The sequence below is a fragment of the Patella vulgata genome, chromosome 8 (assembly GCF_932274485.2).
Source record: "Patella vulgata chromosome 8, xgPatVulg1.2, whole genome shotgun sequence".
Taxonomy (NCBI): Eukaryota; Metazoa; Mollusca; class Gastropoda; family Patellidae; genus Patella; species Patella vulgata.
In genome coordinates this window covers 18,642,827-18,661,596 of record NC_065886.2, presented here as the reverse complement: position 1 = coordinate 18,661,596, position 18,770 = coordinate 18,642,827, and the positions used below count along the sequence as shown (strand labels likewise).

Here is an 18,770-nt window from a genome sequence, read left to right as displayed (position 1 = left end):
GCCTGGCAGGACGGCTGTCTAGTCGTTCGAATGGGACAAAAACCCGAGGTCCCGTGTACACATTGGCGTGCACGTAAAAGATCCCCTGGCAGTTGGAATTCGATACAAGAACAGTCCTTGTAGAATTTCCCTCATAGCACACTGTATGGCGTATGCTTTCATTAGCCCAGTCGGAGATGAACAGTGGGACGTTAAACCCCATTTCATTTCATTTCCGATTGTCAAGTGGAAACCAGACTGGAAAATCACAAGAAACTTTCACAGGCAGAGTCGGGATCGAACCGTGGTTAGTGAACCAGTTCCATATTCACCAAGTCGCATAAAAATTAAAACAACTTGGAACCAGGTATCTTTATTATCTGATTGTGAAGAGCATTTTTATTATAGTATTTTAAAACAGGAGCAATACAAGTTTCTTAGTCTTTAACTTCGCAATGCATGGTAAAAGACTTGATTATCCACCATTGTTCACGTTTATTTCAGTTAAAACTTAAAGGGGGCATTAGGTAAGATTAGATAAAGAGCTGACAGTTCTCGGCCTAATCGTTAAAAAAAAAAGATAATGAAAAGGGAATATATTAAAACTTTCAGGCAAACTACAACACTCTGAACCTAGTTATCGACTATACAATAACACTGTAGCCTCGATTGCCATTGCTACCGTTGTTACGATAATAAACAAAGTCTCGATTATCCAATTTTACGCCTATTTCACCAACCGCAAAACGTATTCAAATCTACTAAATATCGGAACTACTCGATTATGGTCTTGGTATGTTAATAAATGTCTAATTAATAATTTATATAACCTTTCAGGCCTAAAGAAAGACCTGCAATAGATAGATTTAGCTATTGCATAATGTCAGTTTAAATGGTGATCTATTATAAAAATTCTAAGACTATGCTACATATTTATTAAATCATTTGAAGTATCAATTAACATAATCATTTAGATCTTATATTACCCATAATCATCTAGGTCCTCTATTACCCATAATCATCTAGGCCCTATATTGTCCATAATCATATATGCCCTATCTAGGCCCTATATTGCCCATAATCATATATACCCTATATTACCCATAATCATCTAGGCCCTACATTACCCATAACAATGTAGGCCCTATATTACCCATAATCATCTAGGCCTTATATTACCCAAATTTTATCTAAATTGGGATTTTAATAGTACAAAACAATTAAAGAAAGTCTAATCTGTTGATTTGTTTTGTATAGAGAATGGTCTATGGTACAGTTTAAACTTTAAACCTTTATACACTGACTTCATTTCTTCACAGTGTATATCAATTTTATCAAATCCATTAGCTAGACCGAACTCCATCATGTCTGCCAATCTCTTGGTTAGCGATGATGCTTCCACCTCTTGCTTGATATCACTGATGTGCATCCATTTACACTGGCGAATTTCATCTGAACACGCACTGATGCTGAACGTTAGTGGTTTCAATCGACATATCACGTAAAAATCAGATCTTCCAAATGCTCCAGGATGCTGGTGCTGCTGTCGAAATGACAAAATTGATTTGAATTCTGTAAAGACAAAAACAAAAGAGACAATATAGCCAATATAATTTTTTTTTTATATACCACATTAGTTCAAGAATAAAATTGGTTTTATTTGTGAGATGGCAATAAATTTTCGTTGAAAATTTTACGCTCAGATATAACCGACTGTGTGTTATGTGTGTTGGAGCCGAGGTGGCTTAGTGGGTTGGCGCTGGCGGGCTAATCTAGGGAATTAGGTTTAGATCCTCCGGACATTCCGGCGTGGTTTCCCCTTGTCAGCGGTGCAAAACGGGGGCCTGGCAAGGAACAGCGTCTAGATTGGACGAGCAACCGAGGTCCCGTGTATACACATTGGCATGCACGTAGAAGCCCCCTTGACAGTTGAAATTCGAAATAAGAGTAGGCCTTAGTGCCGCTGTCCGGGCAAAATGTCCCTTATAGCACACTGCATGGCGTATGTCCGTCTTCATTATCCTATTCGGAGCAGAACAGGAGGGCGTAAACCCCATTTCATTTCATTTGTTAAGTGTGTTCTAAGCTAAATTTAAAAAAAACCTAAAATTAGTAAACAAATCGTCTTCGAAACTAGAATTTAACCGTTTCCGATCACTAATCGAAACAGCAAGACAGATCAATTCAATTCAACTGTTTTTTTCAGTCGTTCATGATGTGTTTCCGTTAAATACGAGTTTCTGAATTGCTGACTGTACACATATCGCGTTAATGTCATTTTTCTTCTTGCAAACTCGAGTCTCAAATAATTTTAGAGTTTGTCAGATTTAGCTCCTTTAAGTACAAAAGTAAGCTTAAATGAAACTCGACACGAATGGAACCATGCGTTAATTCAACAAGTTTAGCTCCTTCAAGTGAAGAAATGAATTTAAATAAAACTCGATTGCACCTTCCCCGCCCCCTCCACCCGACTACGGGATCGGAAACATAATAGGTCTAAGTGAGTAGAAATCGTACTTCAGTTCGTAATGTTACTTTGCTATATATTTCAAGATAAAATGTAGGAACTCTTATGCTACCATTTTTAGCCAAACGTGAAATAAGTTAGCGTTCGAGTGGTTAGGTCATTGTACGAAATACATATTGACATCAAAAATAACTTTCATAACTCGTAAACACGGCAAAAAAGGAGATCGTTTAAATTAAGATGACATCCCACGCAAAACTTGTCGTGTATATTAAAATCACTGGTATTTTCAAAGTAAATAAAGTGGAATATAAAACATAATCTAATAACATATGAGGGGGCCGCGGTGAGTAAGACGTTGGCGCGCTAATCTGTTTGATCCTGGTTTTGGTCGACAAAGTTCATCTGGATTTTCCCGCGTGATCCTCCCCCCCCCCCCCTTTGTCAGTGGTGTAGGACGGAGGAATTGGTAATGGACAACATATAGCCGTTCACGTAAACGAACCCTTGACAGTTAGAATAGAGTAGGTCGTAGCGCCGCTGTCCGGGCACAATTTTCCTCATAGCAGACTGCATAGCGTATGACCATCTTCATTAGGCCAGTCGGAGCAGAAAAATAGGACGTTAAACCCCATTTCATTTCTAATGACATAAGACTTGGACTTAAAGGACAATTTGGTGTACATCAATTTAAATAGTGGTAGAACTGGTTAAACACATGTATAGTTTTAACATAAAGATTTTTATTATAACGTACATGTAAAAGAGATTTGAAGAATCGGGAAGTGACGTAAATAAAGGAACGAAGTTATGTTATCGACTGATTTAACAGATACATACGATGGTATTCTAAACTAAAGATTCGGATAACTCAAACAGTAATGTTCACAAAATATTTCACTGAAAGTTTTCTTTAAAATATTTTCACAATTTACATAACAACGGAATCCGCTGGTTACATTTTAGAACCTCCCGACCCACACCCGAACTACCTGTTGTCAAATTCTTCGAACCCAGGTCCTGAAACCCAATTCATAAAACAAAATCCAAAACAATTTGGCTTTCTGAAAGCAATCTAATTAATATCGGTGTGTTATCTTCATTTCGTATATTCGGACTAAATATTCGGCAAATATAGATATACACAATCAAAACTTTTCGCATGGACAGTATATTAAACATACACTATGCAAGAGCTAAATCTGCCTGTATGTTATATATACTATTAATTAGTCATTTATTAACAAAACAAGACCATAATCAACTCTCGATGGCATCGGATACTCTAGATATATTTTAACTAGATTAAAAATTGAATTTAAAATTGGGAAAGCGAGGCTAAGTCCCGAATATACCAGTGCCCTGGTTACCACTATGCATACATCTTGTCAAAACTACAAACAATGATAACTTGGTTGACTTTAGCCTAGAGGCATCTGGTTAAAACGTTGACTCCATACAAGTTATGTTATTCGGAAAAAACATATTTCAATTATTAAATTATGCGCAGGGGTCTTATTTCAAAGTTTTGCTGTCAAGGGAATTTTTACGTGCAGACCAACGGGAACTCGTTTATTCGTCCTATCCGACACTGTTCCATGCCAGACCCTACGTCTGTACCACTGACAAGGGGAAAACATGTTGGAAAATCTCCAGGTACTTTCTCGACCAACACCGGTATCGAACTCTTCACCTTCTTGTTAGTGAGCCATCGCCTTAATCACTGATTCACCGTGGATTCCCAATTGATTCACCGTGGATTCCCAATTTGAATAGATGACAAACCTTAAAGCAGTGATTCTCAACCAGTGTGCCGCGAGATCTTCCTAAGTGTGCCGCGAAATTTGAACGACACACTCAGAAAATGCGAAAAATCACGTGATCCCAAATGAGTTTTCACTGCTGTTTACTTGTAGGTTGATAGATCTATAGTTTGAGTTACTCTATGTGTCTATGACTAGTCTTTGTCTACGATTGCATGCCGTCTATGACTTGCCGTGTTTTTATTTTACAAAATTAAAATATTTTTCATACATGTTTAGCCAAGTGTGCCGTTAGTTTTTCACGTGTTCTAAGGTGTGCCGTTGGCAAAAAAAGGTTGAGAATCATGCACTGCCTTAAGGTATAAAGTCCACGCCTTAGACCACTCGGTTACTTGTCTGCTATACCACCCTAGGTGGAAACGGTCGTCAAACCCACTTTTTTCTCTTGTACTATTAAAGCTTTTTACTAATTGCGTCTGATCTTTTATTAAGTTCATTCCCATGTTAAATCCATATGCTAATTTCTTATTAACACATTATCCGTGAATAGATTTTCCAGACAGCTGGCAATTCTTTAAATTAAATCTTATATCGAATCAATTTGTTACAGATCACAGACTCGAAGTTTTGAATATTGAAAACCTAAAAAAACAAAATAATACCCCGTTCAAGCTAATTCAAAGCTCCGTCATGTTGGCTTCACTCGAAGAATTATGAAGCATATGGATGATGAACCCTGTCGACTTTAGATAAGCAGTAAAGAAACATGTTTATACACGAAATAAACACGATTAATATACGTTCAAAAATGTCTACTTATTTAAACGTGAACATTATTATTATGCGGTAGGTATTTTCATACGTCGAACTGTTAAAAGGCCGTGGCTCGCGATTTAAATTGTATAGGAACAGAATTTTATTTCTAAATATTGAAACCTTGGAGAAAACAGTTAGTATGGATATTTTTCACATGGCTGAGGCTTTTCCACTTTCCGGTAAGCAGCTGAATTTACGCACAGTACCAACACTTTTAACACATGTGGCTATAAAACTGACTAATAGATTGCAGTACCCAATCTTTTGAGGGACATGGCACTTTTAATCTGATCAAAATACAGATCTATATTTCGTTTCGATTTTTATACTTTCAGTGGCCTACACTACATGAAGATCTGACCAGTTGTACTGGGAGGTCGCGTCAGGGATCACACGAGTCAGTCAGAGCTCTCCAAGAACTCGCCGTAACAGACCGTTTCATTGACCAATTCCTCACACCAACAAGATTGCCTGTTAAACAACAACTCTTCCAGATCCTAGTGTTGTGAAGACAGGTAAAACGAAATTTTCAACTATAAAAAACGAAACGAAATAGGATCTGTGTTTTAATCAGATTGTGGCACTTTCTAACAAAAATAGCATGCTTTCGGTACCCAGTTTGGTTCGGTACCCGGTTTCGCTGGGCATCTTACTCCTTACTTCCTTTAGTTACAAAAAGTGGTACACCTGTTCCGTAACAAAATATTGGTAATGAGGTCATTTAAAAAGAATAAAATTCAAATTATCGTTCTTGAGAAATCTATATAGTCAAGATAGTGCAAGTTCTTGCACAAATGAAAACACTTATAAGAACATTATTTAACTCCTTTGTCACCTCCTTTAAATTTGAATATACCATAGTATACATGTACGTTTATATATCTATGTATGTATATGTGATAAACGGTTTGTTTATTATTTATTCACCTATAATCAGTAAATATCAATAAGTGTTTTTATTATCATTTTATCACCCGTAGGCTGGGCTAGGATCTATCAAAAGTTGACAAGTAGGTATACACAGCTATTCTTATAATTCCTCCTTCTAATACATCATAGAGCCTCAACTTATATATATCATATATATCAACAAATAACTGAACGGTATATAGATAAGCTGTAGACTTCTTATATTTGATTTAGATATCCCTGGTTTTAACTACTTCTAAATGTCCAACACAAAGGGTAATGATAGGCTTGTCATTGCTACTGGTGAGGTAAAGTGGTAGTTAAGAGTCACCCCTGGTTTTAAGGTGATATTAAAGATGATCTCCAGGTATTAGATTCTCTGTTTGCCTATGTTTTAAGGATTAAATAGATATTATTTTATACCTAGAAGCGTAGGTAGTCCATTGATAAGTTTTCGTGAATTAATTTTATCTACAATGGCGCGTCAAGCCAGACGTCACAATTGTGTATATATATTATTTTGAATGTAAAGCGTAATGGTTATTCGTATTATGCAATTAAGTACATCTCGGGATTAAAAGAAAACCTTTATCAAGACAGAATTATCATTACTTTATATACGTAAGACAAACAAATATGGCAATAGAAACCAATGTAAACTTTAAATGGTCATAACTTAAGTAAGATTTGAATATATTTTGGACCCAAAACGTTTTGGTTTTTACTTCCTAAATGAAAGTCCTTTTGACCATAAATGGAATTATTAACAAACAGTCCCCAAAACAATACAAAATAAATTCATCTTAAAGACGAATTAAGATGGACAATCCAACGATCCATGAGTGTGAAATAGTTTTATTTAACGTCCGCTTCCACCGAGTTGATATCGCAAAAACGATGGCATCCCATATACCCCCCCCCCCCAAAAAAAACAAAACCTCTTTTCTCAACCCCGCACTTTTAGTGCATATATTCATCATCATTCTACTTAAACATTTCTACATTTGAACGGGGTGTCTAATAACCTGAAATCGAAGACCCCCAATAAGGTTATCAAGAACAGCAATTAAAAGTCAGTCGGAAATTAACTTTCATCATTATCACTTTAATAATCAGACGATCGTGATGACGGCAATACACGATTATATTTTAAAGTTGGTTAATACAAAGAAAAAACAGATGTTGGGCAAAGTTCAAAGAAGTCAATATAAATATGTAAATTATATTATGTGGGTTTCCGTTATATACGACATCATTCAGTGTGCTGATGCTAATGACATATCTGTTGACATCTATCAATCAGTGGTTTACCCAGACTAAACAATGTGTGTTTCACACTTTTAATATTATTACTAATATCAAACAAATGAACAAAAATGTCATCTCAATTAAAACTACATGACGTATTAAATTAACTTCTAAAGGTTAAAAAAAAAATAATTTCGGTTTGAGTTTCATTTTGTTTATAATTCTTTTATCACTAATCTGCGTGTTTCTTTGACAAAATTTAAATTGCGCCTCAGATATTATTCGCCGTAAATTAACCCGTCTAGGTGTCGTGTTACTCAATGGGTCATATTGATCTTTATATATATATATATATATATTTCAGCGTCATACGAAACTTACACTGTCTGTCTACAACAGGACATGCCGTCACCCATATTTCTACAAGGACCAAAGCTATTTTTAGTCTTTCTCTCCCTTTCCCTTTTCCCCCTTTTGCATGGCGATTTTTGTTGACTTTTTGGTGTAGAATCGAAGAAAAGGGTTTCAAAATACATTTTCTGTCAGGTTTTGGTGAATATTCATGATTTTGCGGCGGAAGGATACAAGAGTTGAGAGGTTGGTTAGATTGAAATGTAGGGCCGAAAATGGCATGTTTACTTGTCTCTACTTCCAGCTGGTATATCTCAAATAAAATTGAAAATAACTATTTAGTCGTCGTGTTTGTGGATGATGTAAAACGGATTGGAACCGCATAACAACATTTTACACTAATTTCTCAACATAGCGGTCATTTAGGGCAGAGATCTATTCCCAAAGTAGATATTTCTCTGTGTGCATGGTTTCAGCGTATTTTTAATATTGTGAATGTCACACTAACTCATGTGACAATTTGAAATCTAGTGCTGTAATGGTTATCAAATGGAATAAATATATTGGACAGCCTGTCTGCTATAATTTTATCATCGATGCATTCTTTCTAAAAATTTATATATCCTAACTATTCAATCGGGTCTGAATAAGCACTACCCAAACCAGATGTTTGAAATCCACCAGGAACTACCCAAGCCACATGTTTGAAGTCCATCAAGAACGACCCAAGCAAAGAGGGAGAGAGAGAAATGGGGTTAAACGGCCACTCGACACAAACTAGATGATTTCGGGACTAACACATGGTTCAATTTTATTTTAATAATTCGCTTGTGCGTAGGGGTCTTTAGCAGTGCAGGAGGAAACCGGGAGACCCGGAGAAAACCCACAAAGTTGGACAAGCGACGACCCAAGCAACTTGTTCGAATCTATCAAGAACGACCCAAGCAACTTGTTAAAATCCATCAAAAACTACCCAATCAACGTGTTCAAATCCATCAAGAACTACCAAAGGAACAGGTTTGAAATCCATCCAAGAACTACCCAAGCAAGATTGCGTACGGACAAAATTTGGTTGGAATATATCAAGCAGCTTAGGTATGATGTCAGAAATGTTTAACGTTATTGGAAGCCGATATGACATAAATTCTCGAATATAACATCGTTCTAGATGAGATTTTGAGCTCTATCAGGACGGTTTAAGTGTTTAAATACAAACTGGAACCGATGATTTTATTGCCCAAACTAACGAAAACACAGTCGACATCTTGGTTGTAGGTTAGTGAATGTTATATGGTCTGGGCTGGCCCTGACGTGTGGGCTAGCCCTGATACCCAAGATTTCTAACTTAATTGTTTATATTAAATCGAGCTATTTTACCTTGTCTCGGCTAAAATTGTTGTCTATATGAAAAGGCCAGACCGTTTAACAGCTTATATGATCGAGGGCCATAAATTAAATGAACACTGCGCAGGCGTCGACCCGTTGTTAAGTCTTGAACTTATGAAATGCAAGCTGGTTCCTTTAACCGGGCTTCTATTTCATTAAATAGAATGACGTCATAAGCGGAGGGCCCGTTTAGACAAACTAGCTAGCCAACGAGGGTTACCCTTTTCCATTTACACAGGCCCTAAGTTTCTTCTGGGTGTTTTCATTTTGGATATAATCTGCTACTGTACATCATATATGACGAGATGGCTATTTAGTCATTGTCTTGTGAAAGCGAGCGCTAAGTAAACCGATTCACACACGCGTCATTTAGTCATTTTAGTCACCTAAAAAAATAGTTACTAGAAAGGGAACCGATTAGTTTACATTCCTCTATTAATTTCATTTTTTTTATTTATTTCTAATTAGACAATACAAATTATAGATATTTCTAAAAAGGGTCACTAACAAAATATTTATTTGGGCAATTATTGTATGACGGATTGCATCATTATAACACAAATTATTGTTTATGTATGGAAAAAATAATCATAACCTGTTAATCAAATGCATATTTTTGATAAGGCATTTTTAATCCACAGGGCCAACATGACATCTAACCTACGTTTTATTGTTTTCATTAAGCCTGGATTACTTCCTAAAATAAAGAATACTTTTATTCCGTTATTTTTATTAGGGGAAAAAATTGTTGAACTTCTAGTGCATTTAGACTTTAATTTAAATAACGAAATTGTACATTATAATTAGCGAGAACGAGGCTATCGCATTTGATCGACTACTATAGGAATGCAATCCGATTAGAACACAGATCCTATTTCGTTTCGTTTTTTATAGTCCACCATTTTGTTTTACTTGTCTTTACTACACCTGGATCTGGAACAGTTGTTATATAACCCGCGTTCTGGATCATGGATGATGTGAGAGATTGGCAAATGGAACGGTTTGCTACGGCGAGTATTTGGTGTGAGTTGCACGGAATTGTGGGTAACCCACTAGAAACACCGACGCTGATTGGTTAATCAAATTTTAACGTCATAGGGTAAAAAGCTGCTCGTATGACCTCTGACGCGAGACAACCCGCTACAACTGGTCAGATCTTCATGTAGTGTCGGCCATCGAAAGTATAAAAAAACAAAACTAAATATAGATCTCTATTTTAATCAGACTGATGGGAATGAATGAACGCGCCCAAATTTTGTTCGCTCGGAAAACCGCGGAGATTGCTCCCAGGGCGGACGTTGATTCGTGCGGAAAGTCGCAGTGGGCAGTGGTCGCAGTGGACAGCGAGATTTAAAAATATAACGATAAAATGTATAATCGAGACAGCCTCGGTTGTCGAGTACCGTTGCTATGATAAATAAATAAATGAAATGGGGTTCAACGTCCTACTATTCTGATCCGAACTGGGCTAATGAAGACGGGCATACGCCATACAGTGAGCTATGAGGGAAATTTTTCCCAGACAGAAGCACTACGGCCTACTCTTATATCGAATTGCAACTGTCAAGGGATCTTTTACGTGCACGCCAATCTGTACACGGGACTTAGGTTTTTCGTCCCATCCGAACGACAAGACAGCTGTCCTTGTCTGGCCCTCCGTCCTGCTATGATAATAAACGATCTGTGCTACATCTTCAAACAGTCATAACTTTGCCCAGAATAAAGTAATTTGAATTAAAGGCGAGCGCGTCCGAAAAAGTTTTCGCTGGGAAAATCGCGGAGATTTCTTCTAGAGCGAATATTTGGGAACAGTTCGCGCGAAAGATTCTCGTTAGCCAATCAGAGTGCGAGGTCAGTATAAACGACACTTTAAGGGTCTCTTATAATGTGCAGTGTCGTCTTGTTTCGTCCGATGTGGATTTGCCCGTATAAAATAATTCTTACTAATATATTTGCACGGAAGCAATGAAAATAGTTTGCATACCACATTTAATACCGGTCTCTTCAAAGACTTCTCGTACAGCCGTATCTCCTGAAAAAATAGTATATTTTAGTTATTTATTTACATCATCATACAATTACATTTCAATTCAATTCAATTTAAATACCATTGTAATTTGAAACCATAGTTAAAATATTACAAACATATATGCACTACGGTCGTAGGGTTATTGTCAAAATATAAAGAACATTTTAAAAATACAGTTTACGATGGGTCTGGGATATATATGATTGAATGGCTATTATAGTTTTAGATTTTAATACAAATTTGTCTTAGACATAATCCTACATAAAACCGTGTGTACATATGTAACATAATCACAAAGGCGGGGAGATTAATTTTGATATTTGACCTAATGTGGAAACTTCTTTGAAGTTCATTGAGGAGATTTACGAGTGCGCTCGTCTTAAAATAAGAAATTGCGCCGATTAATGTATCCTACAAAATTAAAAAATACATACACTAAACCATTTATAAATACAAAGTGCTTAAAGATGCATTATGTAAGAGCTAAATCCGCCAATTGCAGGTCTTTCTTTTAGCTTCAAATGTTATATAAATTATTAATTAGACAAGCACATAATCAACTCTCTAGAATATCGGATTAATACACGATCGCCATATAACAATTGAATTTAAAAAAGGATAATCGAGACTTTGTTTATTATCGGAGCAATGGTACTTGACAATCGAAACTACACAGTTAAAACTTCAAACACCGATAACGTCGCTCAGAATAAAATAATTTGACTAAAATTTTCAATTTATTGATTTTGAATGATCTATTTTAGAACTATAGTATAGCAAGAACGGGTAGCTCTTTATCTAAATCTTACATGATGTATCTTTAATAATGTCACTCATTGGGTAGTAAACATAACCATCTAAATAAAATCAATGGCTGATTTAAAGATGCGTATGTGTAAGTTCAAAAATCTGGTCGGAAGATAGAAGGGATATGAGTGTGTTTTGAATGTGCTTAAGTTCCATTTTCACGTTGTCATGGGTAAATATTCATGGCGACAAGAATTATGTGGACTATGTAATGTAAAAACGTAAATGGGAGGTAATTCCACAATTTGCGATTTAAATATCTGAATTTCGATGGATGATTTTATTATGACCCAACAAAAACAATGTTCGAAATTCTTATATATTAATGTATGTTTATAAATTACCGTATACTTCAAAGAAAACCACTATTTTCGGTACAAATCTACACAACTAAATTCAAACAGGGTCTCTTGGCACAAGTAGTTACGGGCATTAACAATTAATGATGAGCTATCATACTGGGGGTCTAGCCTACTTATTAGTTCTGTTTATATTTTTGGCTAGATTACGGCTATGTTTAGATGTCTTGAACTGAAATAGGTTTAGCCTCAGACTAAGAAGCTCGTTTCTTCCTTATCTATTCTAGACTTCTAATACACAAATGGCCTCATTATAAAGTAATCACTGCCTTCTATTATTATGGGTTAAACTCTGCGTGTATTATCGCAACTTGATAATCTGTCATGCGAAGCAAATGATTTGTACGGACTACCTGGTTGATATACATGTACTAAATATCTAAACGTATATCGAGGTCTGTCAGGTTTAAGTCTGGATACCTCCGTCTACTATATGCAGTCACCCGTTGGACCACACGGTATTATTGGGTGTCATGTAAATATCTAAACGTATATCGAGGTCTGCCAGGTTTAAGTCTAGATACCCCGCCGCCGCGCACGGGTGGTACTTTTTACCGCCGACTACCGCCGACCACCGCCGATCAATACTTTTACCGTCGACCGTCGTGAAATTATCGCCGACCAAATACTTTTTACCGCCGACCGTAATATAATTACCGCCGACCAAATACTTGTTACCGCCGACCAAATGCTTAATGATTCCTTGTTACCGCCGACTATATAAAATTAATTAAATTATTAGTGACAAATAAATAGATTTGGTTAAATACACGTAAAAATATAGATTTTATTATATATAAATATGGTCGACAACCCTAACCCTAACATTAATAGAAGATAGGCCTAAAATGTTATTTATTTATAACCAGTAGCTGAAACAATCTTGATATTTTTTTTATTTGCCCTTCAATATCTAAATTGTAGTTTGTCCTTCCATATTCTTTAAAATATATATGAATGTTTTTCGACAGTTGTACGTGATTACACCTCAAATAAAAAATAACATTCTTGTATTCTTTTTTATAAAAAAAAAACAACCGTAAAATCGTCGGCGGTAACAAGGAATCATTAAGCATTTGGTCGGCGGTAACAAGTATTTGGTCGGCGGTAATTATATTACGGTCGAAAGTCATTACAATGCGGTCGGCGGTAAAAAGTATTTGGTCGGCGGTAATTACACGACGGTCGGCGGTAAAAAGCTTTTGGTCGGCGGTGGTCGGCGGTAGTCGGCGGTGGTCGGCGGAAAAAGTACCACCGGCCGCGCACTGGCCAAACTGTGCCGCCTACTGAGCCGAAAAGTTGAAGACTTGGCGGCAACATACATACGTTTTGAAAATCGCTGACAAGGTTTTTCCCGTGTGCCAATACTATATCATGGTGCGTAGGTTTACAAAATCGTCTTTCTGATTGTTTTATGGGTATATTTCTGTCTGCGGGTCAGCCGCAGCAGTGTTTTGATCTCGATTTTACAGGGTAGGCCTATTAATCAATCCATGGTTTAACAAGATGCCAAAACTAATAGTGTATCAAATCTCCGAAACTATTTTTTAAGTGCTCAGAAATCGAGTCTAAGTGGGTCAATTTTCAAAATTTTCTGGGGGAGGGCCCCCCAAACCCCCCCCCCCCGCGCGGGCTCTCACCTGCTCGCGGGTCGGGTGACGCCCGACATTGCCCCGCACGACCAAATCCTTAGACGAGGCTCTGGTTTCGTGTAAATAGGTAAACGGCATATGTCTGGATATCCCCTTCTACTACATGCAAAGTCGTCCGTTTGACCGAACAGTTGTAGAATAGTTGAAATTGTAGGAGGTTGGGGAATGGCGGGAAAAAATCTGAAACTGAAAAGCAACAGATGACAAATATATGTCTGCTTTTAATAATAGCTTTACGGAATTCACAAACTCCAGAAGTCAAAAAGTATCGGACACTTGTGATAAAACTCCCAATCAAACTTCTGCCCTGTGTACACCAGCAGAGAGCCCGACATAACGTAGCCACGATTTAACAAAATTATAAAATGAAATGAAATGGGGATTAACGTCCTATTGTTCTGCTCCGAACAGTGTGCTATTAGGGAAATTTTGCCTGGACCTACCCTTCCTTATATCGAATTCCAACTCCCAAGGGATCTTTGACCTCCACGCCAATGTGTACACGGGACCTCGATTTTTAGTCCCATCCGAACGAATTTACGTAACAAAATTAAGCCATCATAACAATCTAAAATATATACGACGCACAATTGAATATATATTATACATACCAATATCTTCACCTAGATTTGAAAGTCCACCTGGGAATTTCCATAACGTATACTAAAAGCAAAGCAATACATACATGTTTTATTGTTACAGATGCGTACTTTTTTTATCTTGAAACAAATGGAAATGAAACTGAAATTTTCTGTCTCAAGAGCTTTAGGCTTTCGTGGAAAAGCGTCGTCCCCAAGAACAACAGTACGATGGGTAGTGCTTGGAATTGGCCATGTTCACTAAATCGACGTAGAATTGTTCAAAGAAGAAGCATGCCAATTTCCACGTCGATTGGTCTTGAATTGTCGGAGCATTAGCCCTTTTCCAAGAGCGACGTCACCCCAAGAACAAGAACAAGGTGAGTAGCGGTTTTCTACCACGAGACGAGCTAAAGCTGTCTTCACTACAGTCGGTAGCTTTGTAGAGAGGGGGTCGATTGCCCCTGGTATCCAATCATATAGTGGAATTGTGAATTGATTTCATTTATATTTACATAATTAAAATGTCTTTCTTTCTCATATTTCGAAGTACTAGGCCCTATATTTGAGTTGACCCCGGGCATCACACAAAACCTCTACACGCCCTGCTGTATGCTGCTGTAACGTAGCTAAACTCTAAATTTTACGTCACCGACAGATCGTGGGAAGATAATCACCCCCACCTTCTCAGCCACCACCGCAAGAAACAGTAGCAGTACACACGATAAAACAAAAGTTCAATCAACACTTACGGGTCTGTTTTTATCTTGAACAACGAGTACTTCATTATTTTCTTCGTTTAATACAAATCCTGTAATTAATATAACAATTGAATATATGAAATCTTTAACAAATTTTAGAATGACCACGGCTCGACAGATGCAGGTGAAAAATAAAAAAAAAAATATAAATACGGAGGTAATTAATTTTTACCTCTTTCCCCAAGACACCTAATTGGTACACTCGGCAAATCTCGACAGATTCCGGTACCCTACATCTAATCTCGGCTGTATGACAGTAAGTGATATGTGCCTACGCCCATACATTTGCGATGCGGATACCGGTTTACTTTAAACAGGAAAACGTGTCGCTTTTACAAAAAAATCCCAAATTGCGTCTTGTGTAGAGTGTATATACCTAAATGAGCAGAGATATTGTCTCAAGGCTGCTGGTTTGATAAAATTCCCTGGTAATTCCCCAAACCCAATGCCAAACGTGACGTTTGTTGATATAATACACTCTCCACAGAAATCTCCATGGGGGGCAGCCATTTTTCATTCGGAACCTTTAAAATAGTTCAAATATGGCGGAAATGGTCACACAACCGAGATTAGATGCGTAGAATCTGTCGAGGTTTGCCGAATGCTAATTGGTATTCATATAATAACATCTCGCTTATTCAAGATTTACAAGTTAGAATGCAAAGGGGACCTAACTTCGTGATATGCAATCTAATATTTCTGAATTTTAGTGATAAAAGCACAAAAGACGCGGGTATTATAAAATAATATATATATATATAATCGTCTACCTTTTTACCTGAGACACCTACTTGATGTGTAGCAAATAGAGGTGTTGGATCTTCTCTATATGTTTGCAACCAAAGTTTTAACATAGCTTTATTTCCTTCGGCATGATGGTACTGAAAACCAAGGTCACCAGCTATTGCTATCAGGATACTATGTGTTATGGGCACTTGTAACCAGGCTGCTGTTCTGTTTTCTTCTTTCCAAATCTTTAGTGATTCTAATAATGATATAAAAAAAATATAGATCCCACATTTACCTAATAACGGCGACAACGGAGACAATTCCATGATATTATAAGAAAATGGAGCGACAACTTGACCTATCGACAAGTCAGCATTAAAAGTAACAATTCAGCGGAATTATCAGTTTTCTGTTGCAATGGTTTCGTTGTTTCTAGTGACATTTCTAAGGACGACAGTACAGCAAAAAACTCATCAGCCACAATGCATACCTCAAAAGGCTCCAATGTAAAGAGAAATCTAATTTTCTCAGTTTTAAAGATGCATTATATAAATTTAGATAAAGAGCTGGTCGTTATTGTTATACTAGTTCAAAAAGTGGATAATGAACATTTCAATCAAATTACTTTATTCTGGGAGAAGTTATGACTGTTTAAAGATGTAGCTTAGATTGTTTACTAGCGTAGCACCGGTACTTGTCAACCGAGACAGGTCTTGAGTATCCTACTTAGCGTTAAACTTTTAAATCTCGCAATCCGATGGTCTAGAGAGTTGATTATAGGTTTGTCAAGTGAATAAATGTCTAAATAATAATTTATATAACATTTGAAGTCAACATAAAGATCTGCAATCAACATAAAGACCTGCAATAAGGAGATTTAGCTCTTACACAATGCATCTTTGATAAAACACGTATTTTGTCTTTCGGCAGACAAGCGGCGGGGATGACGGCCGTTAAGACTCATCGCATCCTTTGCTTTGCTCCTTTCTTGTATTCGGTGCTTGATTTTTCAGGGTTTTTTTGGAAAAGGGATAGATGCTCTTTTTGGGTATTTAATACACTTCAAATGCTCATATTGTTTTAATTGTTCATATTGTTTATTTTTGTCAAATACTATCAAATAATCCTTGTTTTTAGATTAAACCGGTTTGATTATTTGCTTCATTTCTTTAAACTTAATAGTTATAAACCGCTTTGTTCAGAGGGTTGACATTGGGGTGTCTTGTAAACACACAACCGATCATGACATATACTGGAATAATATAATATTCCCTATTTGTCGCGGGTAGTCTACCGTGTGATCAAGTTTGGATTTCATTTTGAGTGATGCCTGTAGGCCGGGAATTGTACAGAACAGTGACCGATTACAGTCGGCCACCGGATCCATTCACTTGATTTGATACTACTTTTTTGGTCATTGCTTAAAATGTTCATGTATTGTTGGTTTTGTGTTGTGGCTTTCCGTTTGGGGGTGGTGCGATCCTCCTGCACTTACCTTTATAGTTCAAATTTCGATTTATTAGTTTTCACGACGAGGTCTAGACTGAGAATGGGGCATAAAGGCAGGACGTTAAACCCCATTTCATTTTGATACAAGAGATTAGCCAATAATGAATCTATAAATAGCGTAGTAGAGAATAAAATAGAAGTTAAATAGATTACGTCCTTCAGTCAACAGTCACCTATGTAACCTCTGGAGTGACCTTTCTCGCAAACCAGTCAGCTCGTTTTGGAGTAGGGGTCATCGAATGTATACATGTATAAAGAAACGAAATGAAATTTTGACCTGTAGTCTAATCAGATTGGGTAGAAAGCAAATTCATTTTTCTTTAACTGGAATGGGCTATACTGCCTATACATTAGTCGAGTTCATATTAGATTGGTTATACTACCTATATTAGGGTCGAGTACATATTAGATTGTAGGTACAATTTGGTGCTTATCCTTCAATCCATATTACAATATATACCAAAAGTAAGAGATGACTCATATGATAGAATCTTCTAGAAAAGCCATGTGCGATGCGTATTTAGTGCTATAATACGGTTATTACGAATCTGATGATATTGAATTAAACAAATTCATGTGATGTTTTAGTAATGAATAGCGCAGTTTATTAATGGGCAAACAATAACAGAAAATAATTTTATGAACTTAATATTATGTACAAACCAGCTAACTGGACACTGAAGTCTTCTGTTTTAACAGTATTAATATCAACTTGCTGTAGATTAGCTGTCACTCCATTATATCTATCTTCATCAAACAATAATACAGGTTGTTTTACACGTGTACAATATCTTACACCAATTGTCTGCTTGGAATGACGTTTTATACACTGGGAAATCCTGGAGTAGCATCCAAAACTATTACGAACAATTAGCACCATTATTCAAATTAATAATAACTGAACTACCCGTACGTAGGCTATTAGCATTTCATCACAGCAGCAACCTAAAAAAAAAAAAAAAAAAGATCATATACGTGCCCAGTTATTTTAGATCGATCGACCTATCATCCATTCTGAAAGGGGTCATCCCAGTTTGCATGTACAGTTGGTTATTAGTCACCAAATTCCATGCCAATCTAACTATGTCTATTTATCTGACGAAGTTACGCGATTTGTGAGAAGAGATCTCGGTGATTGTCAAGGCACTTGTACAATGGGCGGGGGGGGGGGGGGGGTAGAAACCCTTTAAATTAATTAAGTGATCTCGGTGATCTTACCAAACGGCTAAAGACTTGGATTTGAAATTTTCAGAAAAGCTAGCTAAACAGGTTATTTTTTTTCTTCTCATTATGGCGCTTGTTTTTGCCTACTTAATTAAACACACATTGCAAAGATGTCCTGATAAGGGCTATGAAATCTGTAATACAAAATATTACTGATAAAAGTCGTGTTTCTGGAATTTGGGCGTTAGTTCATATAGCAAATT

At 36.8% G+C, this 18,770-nt stretch overlaps 1 protein-coding gene across 1 annotated transcript; it reads right to left on the bottom strand.

Annotated features, from left to right (window-relative positions):
* Positions 1–320: 320 nt before the first annotated feature.
* On the bottom strand, positions 321–18,283 carry LOC126830327 (nucleoside diphosphate-linked moiety X motif 6). The gene is made up of 6 exons (XM_050560696.2): positions 18,007–18,283; positions 15,884–16,090; positions 15,097–15,155; positions 14,378–14,429; positions 10,904–10,951; positions 321–1,551 (listed from the first exon to the last, which is right to left on the bottom strand). The coding sequence occupies exons 1-6, from the start codon at positions 18,221–18,223 to the stop codon at positions 1,211–1,213; spliced, it is 924 nt and encodes a 307-aa protein (XP_050416653.1). The 5' UTR covers positions 18,224–18,283; the 3' UTR covers positions 321–1,210.
* Between the last annotated feature and the right edge of the window lie 487 nt (positions 18,284–18,770).

What these genes read in the sequence shown, in the direction of transcription:
- LOC126830327 (XM_050560696.2), bottom strand. Translation starts at nt 18,223, where the DNA reads ATGGTGCTAATTGTTCGTAATAGTTTTGGATGCTACTCCAGGATTTCC. An exon ending in ACATCAAGTAGGTGTCTCAG is followed by an intron (nt 15,156 to 15,883) that starts GTAAAAAGGTAG and finishes TATTAATTACAG; the next exon opens with GATTTGTATTAAACGAAGAA. An exon ending in AAATCTAGGTGAAGATATTG is followed by an intron (nt 10,952 to 14,377) that starts GTATGTATAATA and finishes CTATTTTTTCAG; the next exon opens with GAGATACGGCTGTACGAGAA.